Genomic DNA, 17,869 nt, shown 5'->3' with positions numbered 1-17,869 from the left:
AACCACACTCATCTTTATCTGCCTCAATGTCAATGCAGAGCTATGCTACATCCCTACAGAACTTTCCTCAGGGAAGAATAAATATGTTGGCAAGAAAGAACAGTCAATAGCCACTAAGAATAAAAAGCGATACAGATTACAGAACTGCCACTTACATTTTACAATGAGTTACTGTATAATTCTCATCAGAGAGCTATTTTGATAAAAGTGGAGTCAGATCAGCTTACACCATCTAAGAAAAAGTGAATACGATTTTTTTTGTACTTTTCCAGTTTTCTTAAAAAAATCAGGAACTTTAAAGTAACCCATCTAAAAGTGTTTAAGAATGAAACATAATATGAAAATGAGTCTTTAACTGCTCAGCAAAGATTTTCCAGAAGAATGAGCTAAAATGTCTGTGAATGACCTTCATTACGAATGTAGAAAAATCTGAAACATGTTTAGTGCTCAATAATTTTCCTTTCCTCTCCTTTGGTCATCTCCATCTCAATCCTAAGCAGGTGAAGTTAATTTTAAGATACAATAATACTAATATTGAAAAACACATAATGCTTAATATGTGCCAAATATCAACACATTTAATTCTCACAATACTATTAAGTAGCGACGTTAAAATTTCCATTTAACAGATGAAACAGAGGTTAAGTAACTTGCCCAAGGCGGCAGACAAAGACACATCCCAAAACTACAGTACATCATCCATCCCTCCGATCCATCACCCCTGAGAATTCAAACTGCATTTACCTGGAGAATCTGACGGTGCCACAAAGTGGAGTTCCCGGCTCGTGGCTAATGAGCCACACTGCCCGCTGGGCCATGACAAGCCACTAAAGCATCAGCTCATCCCTGAGGTCGCCACGGAAAAAGGACGCAGACCGGCTTTCTCAGACGGGCTCCTACCAGAAGACGCGAGGCTCACCCAACCTGGGCCACCTTCTGCCCCACCACAAACAGGATGGGCTCAGCAGAGACGCTGGCTCCTTCAGGAGAAGTTACTAAAACCTCTGAGTCCCTCCTGTCAACACATGCCACAAAAGTTCTATGAATCCTCACCTAGAATGCCGAGAAGCATTCCTCCCCAGGAACCCCCGTACTTTCTTCCTCTAAGGTCCACTTCCGGGACGGTGGCCCGCAAGGATCATGGTTCCTCACAGGCCCAGCGACAAGTCTCTCTGCCGTTCGCCGGCTGCAGGCTTCCCTCTTCGCCCCCGACAGCCAACCGGAGCGCGCAGCTCCACTTCCGGCGTACGAGGCGGTGAAATGGGAGCGGCGCGGGCGGCGCCAGAGGACAGCTGACAGGCGTTTGCGGCTTCGTTTCATGGCCGCCCTCCCGCCCAGCCTGGGCTCTGTGGGGAGTGGGGAGTCCGCGGCGGCCCAGAGCCAGAGCTGGCGAGCCGAGTGGGGACCTGTGCGCGGCGCCGCTGAGGCGCAGCATGTGAAGAGGAGACGGCTTCCAGTGCGAGGCGAGCCTCTCAGCCGGGCGGGATGGCTACGACGGCTGAGCTCTTCGAGGTGAGTCCGGCGGCTCTTGGGAGAGTGGCAGGCCGGGGGTGCGGGCAGCGAGGTGGGCGGGCGGCGGAGCGGACACAGTCCAGAGAGGAAAGGTGCGAAAGGCGAGGGGTGGGGTGGCAGTCCGGCGGCGCGGGGCGGAGCGTGAGTGGGGAGGGGTGGCTTGGGGACCCGGGTGGGGAGATGGGCAGGGAAGGGAACCTGGAGTCCGAAAGGAGGAGGGTTGGTTTTGTCCGCAGGGCTGGAGGGGAGTCTCGGAGCTTTAGGGGTTGGAAGATGTACTCGGGATGAGAAGTGGGAAAGGCTGACTCAGGGCGCGGAGAGAGGAGCCAGCAGCCCCAGGTTGGGCGAACCCCGTCTTGTCGCTTGGATCCTCGCGTAATATTCTAAGGGGACCACCTGAGATTGAGACGACTGGGGGCTTCTTGCTGTTGAGTAATTAAAATTATTCCGTTAGTAAACGTTACAAGTGGCACTCAGGTGCCTGTCAGTTTTCCTTTACATTCGTAAAGGCCGAAGTGTGTTTTAGGACAATAAAGGCCTACTTAGCGCTTCAGACTGAAGGGGGAGGCGAAACTGGAAATTAACATTTATGTTCGGGTCTCAAGGAATTTAAATGTATATTAAAACCACCTAACGGCAAGCTAGAGAATCCTTAGCGCCTGAGACAATGAATATTCAAACTTGTTTCCTTGAGCGTTTTCACTCTCTAAAACTTAAAATTTAATTTAGTAAAATTCAATGTAAGAAGAAGCTGTGATGTTTGAGATAAATAGGACAGTTCTAACTGAACCACCAAACAATGAAATATATGAAAGATCTCTTTTTGTGAAAGAAATGAAAACAGAGAGGTGAAGAAAAAGGAAGCAAAGACCCTTTTTGTGTGTGCTTGTGTTTCAAATTGAATAGCAAAAGTGAGAAGACTACGGTTGACAATAGAGAATTTCTCCACAAGTAAAGATTGGATTCTTTTTCTGCTTAAGAGTCACCAGTTTTTTTTGGCTTAAAATTTGAATGCCACAGTTTTTACAACAATTGGGAACTTTTCATTTATTACTGTTACTGTATTTTGGGTTCCCGTCAGCTCTTGGATAGATAATGCTTTTGTTGAGAGGAGTAGCATATACCATTGTTATAGTAACTAATAAGTAGTAATTTGTGAGTGAAGGATTATAATTACAAGAAAGAATTTGGAAATATTAATTGTATGCTCTCAGATGTGGTGTTGGGAGGTATACTGCATTAACTTTTTCTAATTCCAAAATTGTCCCATCTGTTTATTGATTGGTGCAGGAGCAGGGAGACACTCTTTTGTTAAAAGCTTTTACTGTGTGTTTCTGGGCAAGATACTACATAGTTCTGTAATTCCTTGTTTTATCTTTCAGATCTTATAATGGTAGAAAACTGTTTATGAAGTTCAGATCTTTAATTTGCTAAATGAAATACGTGACTAGCCAGCTATTAATAGAAAACTGAATATTTTCTTACACTGGTCATAAGGCATTAACCTGTGACTTAATAAATCCTGCTTGACATTCCCAGCTGTATCTCAGACTATATTATGTCTGTTTTTCTTTAAATGTTTGACCACATGAGTCCACCTAACTTTATTGAAATTTGATTTCTGCCCCCCCCAACCCCCCCCCCCGCTTCTCCCCAGGGTAAAGGGGAGGAGATAAATACATATACATACATATACATATGTATATATACATATATATTTTGTTTATTTTATTATTTTTTTAAGAAATAAATATATATTTGCTTTCTAGGGTCATGCTATCTAATAAAGTAGTTGAACCAAATTAGGGTTTAACTTAGCTGAGTGGCTTGTTATTATGTATAGCTGGTAGTATTCACTTAACTGATCAGGGATGAGAGACAGACCAGTCCTGTGGCCAAAGGGTTTACAGGGCGACCTTAAACATGCTTATAGATCTTAATTCATGTGACCTTCTCTTGTTGCTTCATCAAAATTAAAAGCCTATTATGGTAAAAGTTATAATTAAATGTTAATAGTTACAATTAAGAAGTGTATTTATCTTTTCAACCTAGACTCTATTCTTGGATTAGGTTTCATCCCTAAGTGAAAAGTTGGTCTTTGCTTTAGAGTGAGGAGGAAAACAAAAAACAAACCTCAGTCATCGCTGCCATTTCCTGTTGTTACTACCGTAGGATCTAGATTGTAGGACATGTCAGGGAGTGTCTTTTTCTCTTCCCTTTCTTAGTCACAGTTGGAGAACTGTAGGAAACAGAGGTCAGGATGTAGTCAGGATATTTTGTTTTTATACATCCTGGTTTTAATGCATGATTAAGTTGAATTCTGCTTTCATTTACTCTTTGAAAAAAGAGGTTAAATCAATACAAAATTATGCTTCGAATCCATGAAATTTCATAAGTGTTGACTCTACTTCTTTTAAAATCTTATTGTTGATCCTATGAGACTTCCTTTTATAACATAAACCTCCTTATACAACAAAATCAAACTCCAGGATATTTCTTCAGTTGGCAGAAATGCTTTAGTAATAGATGATTCAGTTACTTTGATAGTGTATATCCTGGAAATTGACAAGAGTACCTTCATAGTTTCAGCCGTTGTTGACAAATTTTCTGAAAGGTTCTATCTCCAGTGATTCTGAATGATTACCTCAGGATGGACGTTGTAAACAGGCATTCCTATGTGGTTTAGATTATTTTCCCTGCATCTAAAAAGTAGTAAATTCTTCTGTTGTCAAAAGTATTCCTCTCTTCTCTTACTGCACTACTAAGGACATTGTACTCCCCTCTCACTTGCTATTTTTCTCTCCTGTCATTCTTGGAGTCTTCTTTTTGGGTAGGCTGCCTTTATGGTAGAGTTCTTTGTTAACCACGGTCAATTAGCCATTCATTCAACAAATATTTGTTGAATACCTATTAAGTTCAAGATAAGGTGCCAAGATTAATGAGACTGCATGTCTCAAAGGCATGCCATAGAAATAGTAATACCATGAAATGTGCTGCAAAAAACCCAGAATGGTTTAGAGGCCAAATAAGTTTTGGAAATGGGCATACTTTGTTAGAGAGTTACAACATACCTTAGTGTATTAAAGGTTCTGAGAAGTTTATTTCCCAAACTAGTTGACCATGAGACTGTTGTATTTTCTACTGCTGGTTAATTTTGTGAATTCCATGAAATGTACTTTGGACAATGTTGCGTTACGTATAGAACCTGCCCTTATTATTAAATATGGGGAAAGAATAAAGATATATAACTGTGTACACTTGAAATAAAGTTATAAATGGTGTCAAAGATAAAGTACTATAGGAGTTGAGAGAATGGGAAGATTACCTCTAGAAGTGGGAAAGGATTAGGAAGTGGTATTTGAATGATCTATTAAGGATCTGTTAGATTTGAGTTTGTGCAACTGGGGGGAGGGACTTTTGAATAAAGCAGACAATAAAATCCAAGATACAAAGGGAAGTAAGTGTAGATCCTTGAGGCAAGGGAAGAGTTCCACTTTGGTTGGAATATAGCATGCATGAAGAAGAGGAATTCCATGTAAGATAAATTGGGGTTTAATTGTGGAGGTCCGAAATGCCAGGTTTAGGAATTTAAGTGTTTTCTTTCCTGTAAATGTAGGCGCCTTGATAATCGTATTTGAGGTCAGGTAATTTGACTATGGTAACAACGGTTGTTTGACCTCCAGATTAGAATTTAAATAGCCAAGAACACATTTTTGCACACAAATACATTTATGTTTCTTGGATTTTCAAACTAAGTTACAGAAGTATTTAAACAGTTACTGAAAAGAGATCTCTCTTGTTCAATTAACTAGCTAAATATATATTAATGAACATGAGATATATGAGTGAGGACCACCCCATTTCCTTTTAGTTGCTGAAATTCTACTTGTTTTAGCCATATTAGCTGTTAGATAATTGTGTGTGGAACCTGGCTACCAGTTAATTAATTATAATGTATTTGAGAAAATGCGTTCATTCAGCAAACGTTTATTGAGTACTAGGGCAGAAGTCATCTGAAGTACTTAAAAGAGATGGTTTAAGTTAAAAACCTAGTTGGGGGAGTGAAAGGAAAAGAACTGTGTTCTCTCAGCACTACCACTAGTCTCAGTACTTCATTTCAGACACCAGATGTGTGGGGATTTTAAGAGAATAGGTCAGGGAGAAAAAGCCTTCAAAGGAGACTAGTAGGAAATAATTCTTAGGGTAGGAGATTACAGTAGGAGAGAATTATAAAAAGGCATTGTGGAAGGTTGTGTTTTTCAGGATGGCTACAGATCTGCTATCCTATAATATGATGTTGACATTCCTCCCATAGAGAGGTAGGGCCCATGCTCCCTTCTTGAATAAGGGAGAATAGGCAGGCCTATAACTGTATCACAAGTGTTGCTTATGTGATTTCCAAGGTTAGGTCATAAAAGGCAATATGCTTGACCTTCTTTTGATTCTCCCTCTTAGAACCCAGCAGCTATGCTTCATAGTCCATAGAAGAATCCAGGCTTTCAGCTGACTGAACTCAGCCTACAGTCAACATCAACTTGTTAGCTTGAAAGTAGGTCTTCTGGCCCCAAGTTGAACTGCTTCAGCAGATGTGACATGGAACAGAGATGAGATTTCCCTGCTGAGCCCTTCCCAAATAGCAGAATTGTAAACAAAGTAATCATCATTCTTATTTAAAACCACTGATTTATTGGAGTGGTTATTATGTAGCAATAAATGATTGGAACAGGCGCTGATCAACTCCTTATCTACACCAAGATTTAGTAGGCTTCTACCACTCTCATTAGAATGGTGGAGGTTGAGGCGGTTGCTTGAAGAGTAATGGGTTTACATTTTAAGTATTTTGTAGTCTGAATTCTCTAGTCAAACCAACCTGGCAGTGAACTTTTGAAATGAGCAAGTCTTTAAGTTGGGGATCATTTGTTGACTGTGTGTGTGTAATTAGTGTAAAATACTGAGTCCCTGGTGTGCTCAGGAGTTGAGTGGTACATAGTTTAAAAGTTTATATATAAAAGATATTTTAAAAATTTGTGCTAACTTTTCTGATGCTATTTTCTTTTCTTGGAATTGAAATATGAAAACAGTAATAACAGAATGTAGTTAACTTTATCATGTGTATAGTATACATCTTTGCTTACTAAGGATATAATGAATCAAAAAAGTGAATGATTCCAGGGTGCCTGGGCTTCCAACTCTTGACTTCAGCTAGGGTGGTGGGCTCTGTGCTTAGCAGGGAGTCTGCTTGGGATTCTTGCTCTCCCTCTCCCTTTGCCCCCCCCCTCACTTGTGCTCTCTTTCTAAAATGAATAAATCTATAATAATTTTTTTTTTAAGTGAGCGATTCTTTGGATCCATTTGCTTAATTTGATCCCGGAGGCATTCGTTAAGTGTGTGTAAATATATTTAACGTGTAAATTTGTAAATATATTTAATTTGATTTGAAATGCTAATGTAAGATTTTGTTAGATACTTCAGGTGATAATTTTCATGGTGTTTGTATAATTTTAAAAGACACTATAATAGAGTGGAAAAATCTCTGGTTAGGATACTAGTGTGTTTATTTATTTATTTATCTTATTATGTTAGTCACCCTACAGTACATCATTAGTTTTTGATGTAGTGTTCCATGATTCATTGTTTGCATATAACACCCAGTACTCCATGCAATAGTGCCGTCCTTAATACCCATCACCGAGCTAGCCCATTCCTCCCCCCTCCAAACACTCAGATTGTTTCCTGGAGTCTATAGCCTCTCATGATCAGAATAGTGGTTTAATACCTTGACAAGACTTAAATTTCATTGCTTCAGTTTCTTATATATAAAAATGAGATGAAGGGACTAGAGTAAGATGATATTTAATGGCCATTCTAGCTTAAAAAAAATTTTTTTTAAAGATGTTACTCATTAGAGAGAGAATGAGCGGGGGGGGGGGGGGGGGGGAGGGTGTGGAGCAGAGGGGAGGGACAAGCTGACTCCATGCTCAGCACAGAGTCTGAAGTGGGGCTTGATCCCAAGACCCTGAGATCATCACCTGAGCCGAAATCAAGAGTCAGATACTTAACCTACTGAGCCACCCAGGCACCCCTCTAGCTTTGCAGATGTGACGTGGAACAGAGATGAGTCCGTGGTTCTTTTGAGACTGGTATAAAATAAATACCTTAACATTCTGTTACCTCTCTCTTTGGGGCATAGAAATCAGATATTACTTTACTGTCGGAAGTGAGATGTAGTCTACTCTGAAGAGAGATTTTACATAAGAGAATATAAAATATTTCATAAAATTCTAAAGTACCACCATTTAATCATCCTCAAAACAATTCTAATATGATTAATTGGCTAATTTTATCATAGTTTAAAGAGCTGGCATCCCCTTTAATATTGAATGTTAAAATTGACTTTAAAATAGGGGCGCCTGGGTGGCTCAGTCAGTGAAGCATCTGCCTTCGGCTCAGGTCATGATCCCGGAGCCCTGGGATCGAGCCCCGCGTCCGGCTCCCTGCTCAGCAGAGAGCCTCCTTCTCCCTCTGCCCCTCACCCAACTTGTGCACCCGCTCTTCTCATTCTCTCTCTCTCTCTCTCTCGTGCTCGATCTCTCTCTAACAAATAAAATCTTCAAACTTACTTTTGCAAAGTTTGCCTTAGTTGCATTTAAGTGTCTTAATGTGCTTTATCTTCTTACCTTTCCACTTTCCCAGTCTGACACAAAATGAAACAGTTTATAGTGCTTTAAAGAAAAAAATCAATACTCATTAAATGTAGTTCAGCTGTTAATCCCCCATAAAACACACAGTTTCGTGAAAACCAAATCAAATGAGGTTAAAAGGAGAAGCTAAATAAAATTCATTTAGTTCCAGTGCCAGAATTCCATAAGGTTCATATTTGGTTTTTATTAAAATTTTGAGTTTTCCAAAATTGAGAATGCGTGTTCTTTATTTTTGTAGTGTGGGGTGGTAGTACTGCCTTTTTGGTTTTGGATGTATGGATCAAGGCTTGATTTTTCAAGATCCTCTGCAGGGGATTTGGCCATGGCCCAAACTAGCAAGTGTTTTGACGTTCTGTGCATCTGTGGTGCTCAACATTATTCTGTTGACCACAGTTGGAAAGCAAGAGAAGTGTATGACAGATGCTACCCTTGGTTTCAATTTAAATGTGGAGAAGAGTGAAACTTAAGAAGTTATAAAACAAATGACAAAAATGACAGTAGTATATTGATTGTTCTGTGTTGAGATTTGAATTTTTAAGCCTTATAGGGGTTTAAGAGTGAAAAAATCAGGGGAGGTCATGTAGGGAAGGAACTCTTCAAGAAGGAAATGGGAATTGAGCTGGGCTTTGAGTAAATATAAAAAGGTGTTTAGATTGTTGGAAGAGAAAGAGTATCCTTGTGGGATGAGTTACCTGGCCACAGGTAAGGAAACGGAAGTAGCATGGATGTGAAGAGAAGACTGAATAGGCTGATGGTAGTGTGGCTGTTTTTTTTGTGGGTAAAAGAAATTGGGTAGGAAGTGTAAGATAAGAACCTTAAAGGGTAGCTTAGGAATTGCATCGGGAGGTTTCTGACTAAAAGAAAGCAGTGTTTTAGGTTAGTTTGGCAGTGGTATGCACAGTAAATTTGAGAAAAATACTTTATAGGTAGTACTTGTGAACCCATGGGTTAGTTGGTTTCATAGGACCCAGAGCTACTTCTTTCTGAAATCCTCTGAGCCTTATTTTTTTTACCTAGGCTAGAGGAAAATATTACAGTTTTTTTTAGTTTGTGGGTGGTTGTAACACATTGCATTGAATCTATTTTTAGGAAAGATGCTATAAGAAAATATAAAAGTTTAGTTTTGTCAAAGAAACAATGTTAAATATGGATTTATGTTTCTGTCGAAGGGCTTGATGTCTTAATTTTTAATAGAAATGACCACAACCGCCTGTTTTCCTTAGAGTTGCTAGCATTTGTAAAAAATATGAAATCAGTTTAACAGACTGACACAATAATCAATTATGTAAAGTTGAACTTAACATGATACTATTTTAGTCTATAGTGCTTACTTCTGAGGTTTTTGTTGTTGGGGCAATTTTTGCTTTTAATTACTGTAGTAGAATAGAAGGTAAGGATATAAGTTCATCAGGTTTGTGAAATTCTAAAAGATTTTTTTGGGAATTGTTTATAGGTATCTTCGAGAATCCTTTGGGGTAACTTGATCATTTGGAAGTCTTAGAATCTGTTAGCTTGGCTATCTTTCTTATTGTAAATGCCTTTGCAGCAAGGTTAAGTATTAGAGAGCAAGTTATTGGAATTTATTTGGTTTTATAAGGAGAAAGGTTTTGTTTTGTTTTGCTTTTTGCCTTTTTGGAGCTTTCATTCCATTGAGAGTAGTAGCTGATTTATCTTAAACTCTTGCGATAATTCAGTTGCCTTTGAGGATAAAACCTGTACTTTGCTTCCAGGACACTGTTCTCCTGATTTTTCCTCCTTCTTCTACTGGTCCCTCCTCCTTTGTCTCTTTTGTTGGATCCTTTTTCTCCGTCTGTCTGAATGTTGTTGACATGTTCTTCTCTTTCCTAGATGTCATCTAGTTTTGAGATTTTAAATACCTCTAAAATTACATCTAGCTCTAGTTTCATCCCTGTAATACAAAATTATTTTTCTGATTATGTGTTCTACGTTTTCACTTACCATATATCGAATAGACATCCACAACAGGTTCATATGCAAAACAGAACTTGTTTCCTTACTCCCTCTTTCCATCTCTTTCCAATCTCGGTAAATGACACCACCCACCATTCGCACAGTTGTTCAGGCTGCAATCCTCCATGGGTAATCATGATTTCCTTTTTAAAATTCTCCCCACATCCAATCCAGCAATTTGTATGAATACATCCTTTAAAATGTCATGAACCTGATCATTCCTTAGCACCTTCACCGCTGTCACTTTTGTCTGAACAATTATCATTATCTCTCGACTACTGCAGTGTTGCAGGTTGAGTTCTCTGAAAAGCAGGCTTTGAGACAGAGTTTAATGTGCAGGAATATTTACTAGGAGGTACCCTTGGGGGTGAATATCTGTGAAGGGGCAGGGTAAGGATGCAAGATTGGGCCTATGGAGAAATAGAGCTACAGGGCTGGCCCAGTGACAGTGTTATTGGCCCCAGTGGGGAGTTCTGGAACAAAAATGAACTGTCAGAGTTGTCCTGCTTTGGACCAAAGTGGTCAGGCCTTTATATCTCTACCTTAGGTATTGTTAGATCACACTGGGAAAGGTATGACATTGAGTGAATTGGTTCTCTGCAGCTGAGGTGATCCCTGAAAATACTGTCGGCTGAAGGCTCTCTGCTGATAGCACAGCACTGCCAGCTGCTAGAACAAGGGAGCTCTGGATGACATATTAATATGTCCACCACAGACCACTCCCGTGCCACTAGACTCCACTTTTTCATATACATCTGGGGAGCAGCTCCTGTGGCATTCCAGTTGGGAGGAAAATTAGAAGGTTAGTGGGATGAACTTATGGCTCCCACTATTATGGCTCGTTTCAGGTTACTACTGATACTCATTTCTTTAGTCTCTGCATCTCTTCTCTATTCTCCATTCTAATACCCTCTTACCTTCAGCTAATGTCTTCTGCCTCTCGTGGTGGCTACTGGTTACCATACCCTTCTTAGGCCAGGGTTGCTATGCTTGTTTGTGTGCTTTCAGAATTGGTGAAAAGAGTACCAAGAGATCTCCATGAAGAGATCTGTGTATCACAAATGTTGTTCCTGCACCTATTGTGTAATAGCAGCCCTACCTCCTGATTAGAATCAGTTGCCTCTGCCAAAGATGGTCACTCCTCTTCTTGTCTTTATCCACTGGCTATAAGCAGCCAAAGTGCCCAGATAGCACTCGTAGTTACTGTTTAATGGGACTCTTATTATATCCCCAGGTGAGGAGATCTTTGCCTTTGGAGATGAAGACTTCTTTTTTTTTTTTTTAAAGATTTTATTTATTTATTCATTCGACAGAGATAGAGACAGCCAGTGAGAGAGGGAACACAAGCAGGGGGAGTGGGAGAGGAAGAAGCAGGCTCATAGCGGAAGAGCCTGATGTGGGGCTCGATCCCATAACGCTAGGATCACGCCCTGAGCCGAAGGCAGACGCTTAACCGCTGTGCCACCCAGGCGCCCCGGAGATGAAGACTTCTAACCGTCTAGACCCCGAAATTATAGGAGTAGCAAGCACAAATTGAGAGTTATTATAAGCAGGACCACTTAAGCTTTTGTGCTTTGTTCTCAGACTCGTGTTTTTCCTGTGGGAACACGACATCATATAAAGGTTTCAAATTCAGAATATATACTGCATCTTGGAGAATAGTGCTCCATCTTTATAGTTACTGTCTCTGAACTGGCACTTCAGCTATGCCTTCAGCAGGCTGTTCCAGTGCCCTATTGGACTAGTAGCTTTTGGGTGGTATGATTTGTGATATGACCAGTGGATCCCTGGTCACCTCCTTTGCTGTAAAATGGGTCCTTTGGGCTGATGTGATATGTGGGATCCAGTGCCATAGAAACAACACTCCCTCTGAGGAGAGGCATACCCAACTCAAATGTTTCTATTCCTGTCAGAATGAATTACTCATCTAGAATGGAAAGGAACTGATGTAATCAGCATGCCACCACATGGTTGATTAGTCTACTTGAAGGATGTGGCTGTTTCAGGGGCTCAGAGTTGGTCTCTGTTATTGTTAGGCTAGATACTGAGCTTTGACAATAACTGGATCAGCTTTGGTAAGTAGGACCTCATGCTGTTGGGGCCGTGTTTTCTCTCTACTGTGTTCTCTCTGTTCATGTCCCCAGGGTGCTAATGCTGGGCAAAGGCTGGCTGATGTCAGCTGGCAGAGTCATTTTGTCTACTTGGTTGCTTGATTCTTCTTCATGGTAGATGTCCTCTGGTGGTGTTAACATGTGATACAAAGATCTTCACACTCTCTGCCCACTTACATGTATCCATCCACATACCTCTATCCCAGATTCCTCCATCCTCAGTCTTCTAATCTTTCTTCTCTCATAGCCAGGCCCTTTGCCATTGCCTTTGAATCCATATATATTCTAACCTAAGGTCCATTCTCTGTCCACCCAAGTTGATGACCAGTTGTATTTCCCAAAGCTTTGCCTGTTGAGAGGATTTTTTCTTGCCACTGAATTTCAAGGCCACCTGAGTGAGGTTTTAATTGCAGCTGCTGTCCGAGTGAGGTTTTAATTGCAGCTGCTATCCATTTTTAGTTGATACCTGCATACCTAGCCAGCTCTTCACAAGCCAAGCTCAGGCTTTTTCCTTCTCCATCAGCTGGTTGTAAGAGATCCCCCATAGAGCTATACATGTTAATTGAAGGAGGGATGCTAGCACAATAGTGGTAGAAGTCCTGGGAGTTTGGACTTTCTGCTTAAGCAGTTTGCTTTCTTGTTCTGTTCGTGTTTGATTCTGCATTTACCACATCCATCTTAAGATGAATAGTTCCTTGGTCCACTTGACATAATAATCTGGTGAGTCTGTTAGAACCCAGCTCATGCTGCATAGTTCTGGATACATGTTCACTTCATGCCGTGTGTTTAGGTGTGCTATCTCTACCAGGATCCAGTAGCACACCGGGAGTTATTTCTCGAAAGGTCTATAATTCTCTGCTATAGATGGTATGATCTTGCTTTATTATCCAGCGATCTGTGTTGTGATTATCCTACTGGGGCTTGCCACAACTGCACTTGACATTGTTTTCCAGTACTGATACCTTTAGTACTTTAGTAAACACTGATTCCTTTAATACTATGGGGTCGGTGAAGTTGTATGGCCTAGACAGCAGGGTTGGTTTTCTGGCCCCCACTTGTGCAGAGCCCTTTCCTGCTTTTGTGTCACTTGATATATGTGCCAGAGCATGTGTGCTGTGCATCCAGAACCTGGAAAGGCCTATCAGGTGTTGTGGGTCCTTTCTTGTGGTAGAAGGTGCAAGGTACAATAATTGTCCTTTACTTCGGGTGAGATGTCTTGACATGCCCCTGACTACCTTAAAATTTTACTGATTCAGTGTGCCCCTGAATCTTTGTATAGTATATACCAGTCTTTTGAGTTATGTTATGTATGATGGATCAGTAAGATGTTCTACAGAATGTCCAAATGGTACAGATTATATTATAATAGAGGTAGGAGAGTTCACACGGTCTTGAAGCAAAACTATTAATGTATATCATTGTCAGTTCTATGTGACTGAACTGTCTGGTCCTCTTTTTTAATAGGGATAGAAAATAATGTATTTGCCAAATCATTGGCCATATACCATGAGGCTGGGAGATACTACATCTGGCATGACAGATGTAATGGGCTACTTTTTGGTTGATTTGGGGATAATCACCTTCTAGGATTTGTCTGGTTTCTATAAGACCCAGACTAATGAATTAAATGAAAAAGTAATGGGGAACATAACCAGCATTCTTTAGATAAGGGGTTGGCAAACTTATAGCCCATGGGGTAGATGCCTGTTTTTAAAGTTTTATTGGTATACAGCATGCCCTTTTGTTTACTAATTGTCTATGGCTACATTTGTACTGTGGCTACAGAGTTGAATGGTTGTAAGAAAGACTATATGGCTTATAGGCCTAAAATACTTACTGTCTGGCTCCTTAAGAAAAAAATTGCTGATCCTTGTTTTAGAGCTTTAAGAGTGGCATTAAATTTTGCCATTCCACTTGATTTACTACATTTAGTAGAGGCAATTTCAGAGACTTTTTGGACTTCCCCACTATAAAAGCTCTTACTCTATAGACCAAGGACCCCATGTGACAGTTAGATCAGCCATCAAGTGTGTCTATCACTGTTACATGTTTGCAGACTGGGGAAATGTCCAGTAGTTGGGCCAATGGATCCATTGGATCTTGGCTAGGAATCTGTTTATTATTTGGTTTCTATATGTCCTCACTCTCTTGAGTTCATCATACTTGGAGTCAATCAAGTATCAGTATTACCTAGGACCTTGTATACAACAGACCTCAAAATGTTTGAGTGTTCCCCTTTAACTCTTTTGGAGGGAAGGAAGAGTAGAATCATTTCTGCATGTATTTGCTAGCATATTACAGAGTCCTCCCTTCCAGGAACCTGGCCTTTTCTTCAATAAATAGCTGGAAGTATATCATAGGACATCCTACAGGACCTTGATACAAGCTCTGGACTCTCACTACCTCTTCTGTTCCTCATCTACAACTATTCTCCCCTTTGCTCTAGTCACACTGGCCTCTTGTCATTGATCACATACTAAGTTTGTTCTCTGTACTTGAACATTGCTTTCCTACATGGCTTATTCCTTAGCTGCATTCAGGTCTTTGTTCAAAATTTATTTTCTTAGAGAGGCCTTCCCCGATCACTTCTACCAAAATAACTACTTTAATCCATCACTCTGTATCCTCTTTAGTTTTCTTCATACTTCTTATTTATCATGTATCTGTTCATTTGTCTGTCACTCCCTTTCATGACATCCACAGGGGCAGAGATTTTTCTCCTGCCTTGAATAGTCAGTAACAAGAAGTAGGCTCTCCATGAATACTTGTTAAATGAAGGAATATTGTATTTTGAGAAAATTGAAATATTTCATATGAAAAAAATGCTTATTTTTTACCATGTCAGTAATATTTGTCTGTTGATGTATACATTTTTGGACATACATCATTTAGTAAAACTGATATATTGAAATTAACGAAAAGTGTAAATTTCAGTGAAATTTGAAAGTTGAAAATTGCAACCACTGAATAATAAGTGAAATTAATAACACATGAGAACTACGATTATTAAGTATTTACATAAGTGTGCATGTGTAAAAAGTGATAGGGAAAAGGACCATGATTACTATGTAAAGTTATTTATGGGAATATTGTGGACTTTTGGAAGAGCTGACTACTTCCTAAATTAATTTAGCCTCTTTTAAAGAAAAGGCTCTGGATTTTACCAGAAGTGAAAATTTGGACCTCCGAAATCAGATAAATCTTTGTGACCTTGGATTAAATAACCTTTTTGTATCACACAATTCCATAGGTATAAAATGAATCAATATTGATAAAACCTACCTCATAAACTTGTAAGTATTAAATGAGATTAAGTATGTAAGGTGTTAGGCACATAGTAATCACTTAAAAATTAGCTATTGTCAACATTTCATCATTATTTAGGAGTATTTCATATGCTTATCAGATTTTGTTAAGTTTCTAAGTAGCTCAGTTTCTAAAGTTCTGAGTAGCTCTAAACATAAATTCCTTTATCTTGAGTCAATGTTTCCCAATTTATATATGTAAATTAAGAATTGTTAGACATACACTAACTTTTGTCTCAGCAGAAATGAAGTAGACAGAGAAGAGGTATGATTATTTAAAAGGTGGTATGTTTGCTAAATGAGTTAATTATATTTCAGAGGGCCAAAATTTTTCCTTTGTGGGATATCTAATTTACCCTTAGGACTTAATTCTCAAACATGTCAGCACATGGATAAACTGATTTTTTTTTTTAAAGTAGCTAACAATATTGTTTACTTTCTATGCATTCATCCTATGAGATAGCTTTCCTATAATGGAAATCTTATGAGAGAAACTGCATTAATATGACTCCTATTTTTCAGTTATTTGACTACTATGAATGAGACTTTTATAGTAAATGTTAAGCCTTTAAATTTTTTTAATACCTATTTCCGTTGTTTTGTGTTCTTGCTACTTGATGTTTACTTTTTTCTTTTAGCAATTAGTGATTTTAACAGTCATAAAGGTTTTCTTATAAAATATGAACCAGTTTGAAAGTTGATATTGGATTCTATCTACAGATAGGCATAGACAGTGTATCAGTTGTCTGATAAACTTATTGGTTTGCATTATTAGTGTGTCATATGATTAGAATATTTATAAATATAAGTAGAAAATTTAAAAGACACGATCAGTGATGTGCATATGCCTTCATGTGGCAGTTTTTACCTTTTTAGCTTCACCTGTTATCCTTACCATCTAACTTTAGGTACAAGGAACCTAAAGGAACAGTTTTACATAGCAGTAGAACAGAATGATTTAAATCTCAACTCAGCTTGTGTTACCTTGGTTAAGTAATTAACCTCTCTTAATCTTAGTTTCCTCATCATAAAGTGTAGATAAAGTAGGACCTTCCTTACAGGTCTCATGAAGAGAGTAGTAAATGAGGTAATACATGTAAAGTATTCATGTGAGATGTTATTCTTGTTGGTACATCTTCCTGTTCTTATCATGATGGCTATTCTTAGTCTGACTGAAATTCATCCTCTCATTCTTCCTCTCACATCAGACTGGTGAATGATTCTTTCAAGTCCCAGTGTGGTGGTGGTGGTGATGATGATAATGAGATGATGATGATGATGATGATAATGATGATGATAAAAAAGAACAAGATTATTATCTGTTGGCCTTAATTGTCATCTCTCATGTTCCTCCAGATGTGGTTCTTGTGATCTAGTCCGTCTTACTTCCCAGATCCTCTAATAGATGAAGTTCTATCTACCCCTAATGGTCAGGAAAAATATTTGTTCCATTATTGTCTGGCTGATTTTTTCTTCTTTATTCTAGTCTCAGCTTAAGTGTTAGGTCTTCAGAAAGTTTGCCTGATGTAATGCCTACTTCTTGCCAGTCTTCTATCCCTTACTGTCTTCCCATGATGTCTGTTCCCATTGTATAGTCTTAGATCCAGGACTTTGCTTTCGCTTACACTTACAGTTATAACTAGTTATGTCTGTACTTGTTTAATGTTGGCATCCTTACCTAAAAGATAATTTCTATGAGGCCTTGCAGGAACGCTGTCTATTGAATTAACATCTATATTCTTAGTGCTTACCACTACGCTCAGCATATAGCAGTTGCTCAGCAAAATTTGCTGAATTAATAAATATCACATTTCTATTGTCTAACTACCTGTTGAAGTGACAACTTACTCAGCAGTGTTAATAATAAAGTTTGCACATGTTCTTAACTTTATTTATCCCATACGATTGCATTCTTTATTTGTAATCTTTCCCCTATTAGGCTGTGTGTTTCTAGAGGTTACAGTTTTTTATTTTTTTTATTTTTATTTTTTATTTTTTTTAAAGATTTTTTTTTTTTAAAGATTTTTTATTTATTTATTCGACAGAGATAGAGACAGCCAGCGAGAGAGGGAACACAAGCAGGGGGAGTGGGAGAGAAAGAAGCAGGCTCCTAGTGGAGGAGCCTGATGTGGGGCTCGATCCCAGAACGCCGGGATCACGCCCTGAGCCGAAGGCAGACGCTTAACCGCTGTGCCACCCAGGTGCCCCTATTTTTTTTAAAGATTTTATTTATTTATTCGACAGAGATAGAGACAGCCAGCGAGAGAGG

At 39.2% G+C, this 17,869-nt stretch overlaps 2 protein-coding genes across 2 annotated transcripts in view; one reads left to right on the top strand and one right to left on the bottom strand.

Moving 5' to 3' along the window:
- Positions 1 to 1,162, bottom strand: part of AP5M1 (adaptor related protein complex 5 subunit mu 1) — a 30,518-nt gene extending 29,356 nt beyond the window's left edge. Inside the window, exon 1 of the mRNA XM_040641880.1 lies at positions 745 to 1,162. Coding sequence (XP_040497814.1) covers positions 745 to 818 — 74 coding nt within the window. The 5' untranslated portion in view covers positions 819 to 1,162. The remainder of the gene's footprint in view (positions 1 to 744) is intronic.
- A 206-nt stretch (positions 1,163 to 1,368) lies between these two features.
- The window catches only part of EXOC5 (exocyst complex component 5), a 63,212-nt gene continuing 46,711 nt past the window's right edge, over positions 1,369 to 17,869 (top strand). The window contains exon 1 of the mRNA XM_040641877.1: positions 1,369 to 1,512. Coding sequence (XP_040497811.1) covers positions 1,486 to 1,512 — 27 coding nt within the window. The 5' untranslated portion in view covers positions 1,369 to 1,485. The remainder of the gene's footprint in view (positions 1,513 to 17,869) is intronic.

This window comes from Ursus maritimus, unplaced genomic scaffold (genome assembly GCF_017311325.1).
Source record: "Ursus maritimus isolate PB19 unplaced genomic scaffold, ASM1731132v1 scaffold_25, whole genome shotgun sequence".
Taxonomy (NCBI): domain Eukaryota; kingdom Metazoa; phylum Chordata; class Mammalia; order Carnivora; family Ursidae; genus Ursus; species Ursus maritimus.
Note: the sequence above shows the minus strand (reverse complement) of the source record. Positions and strands in the feature narration are given on the sequence as shown.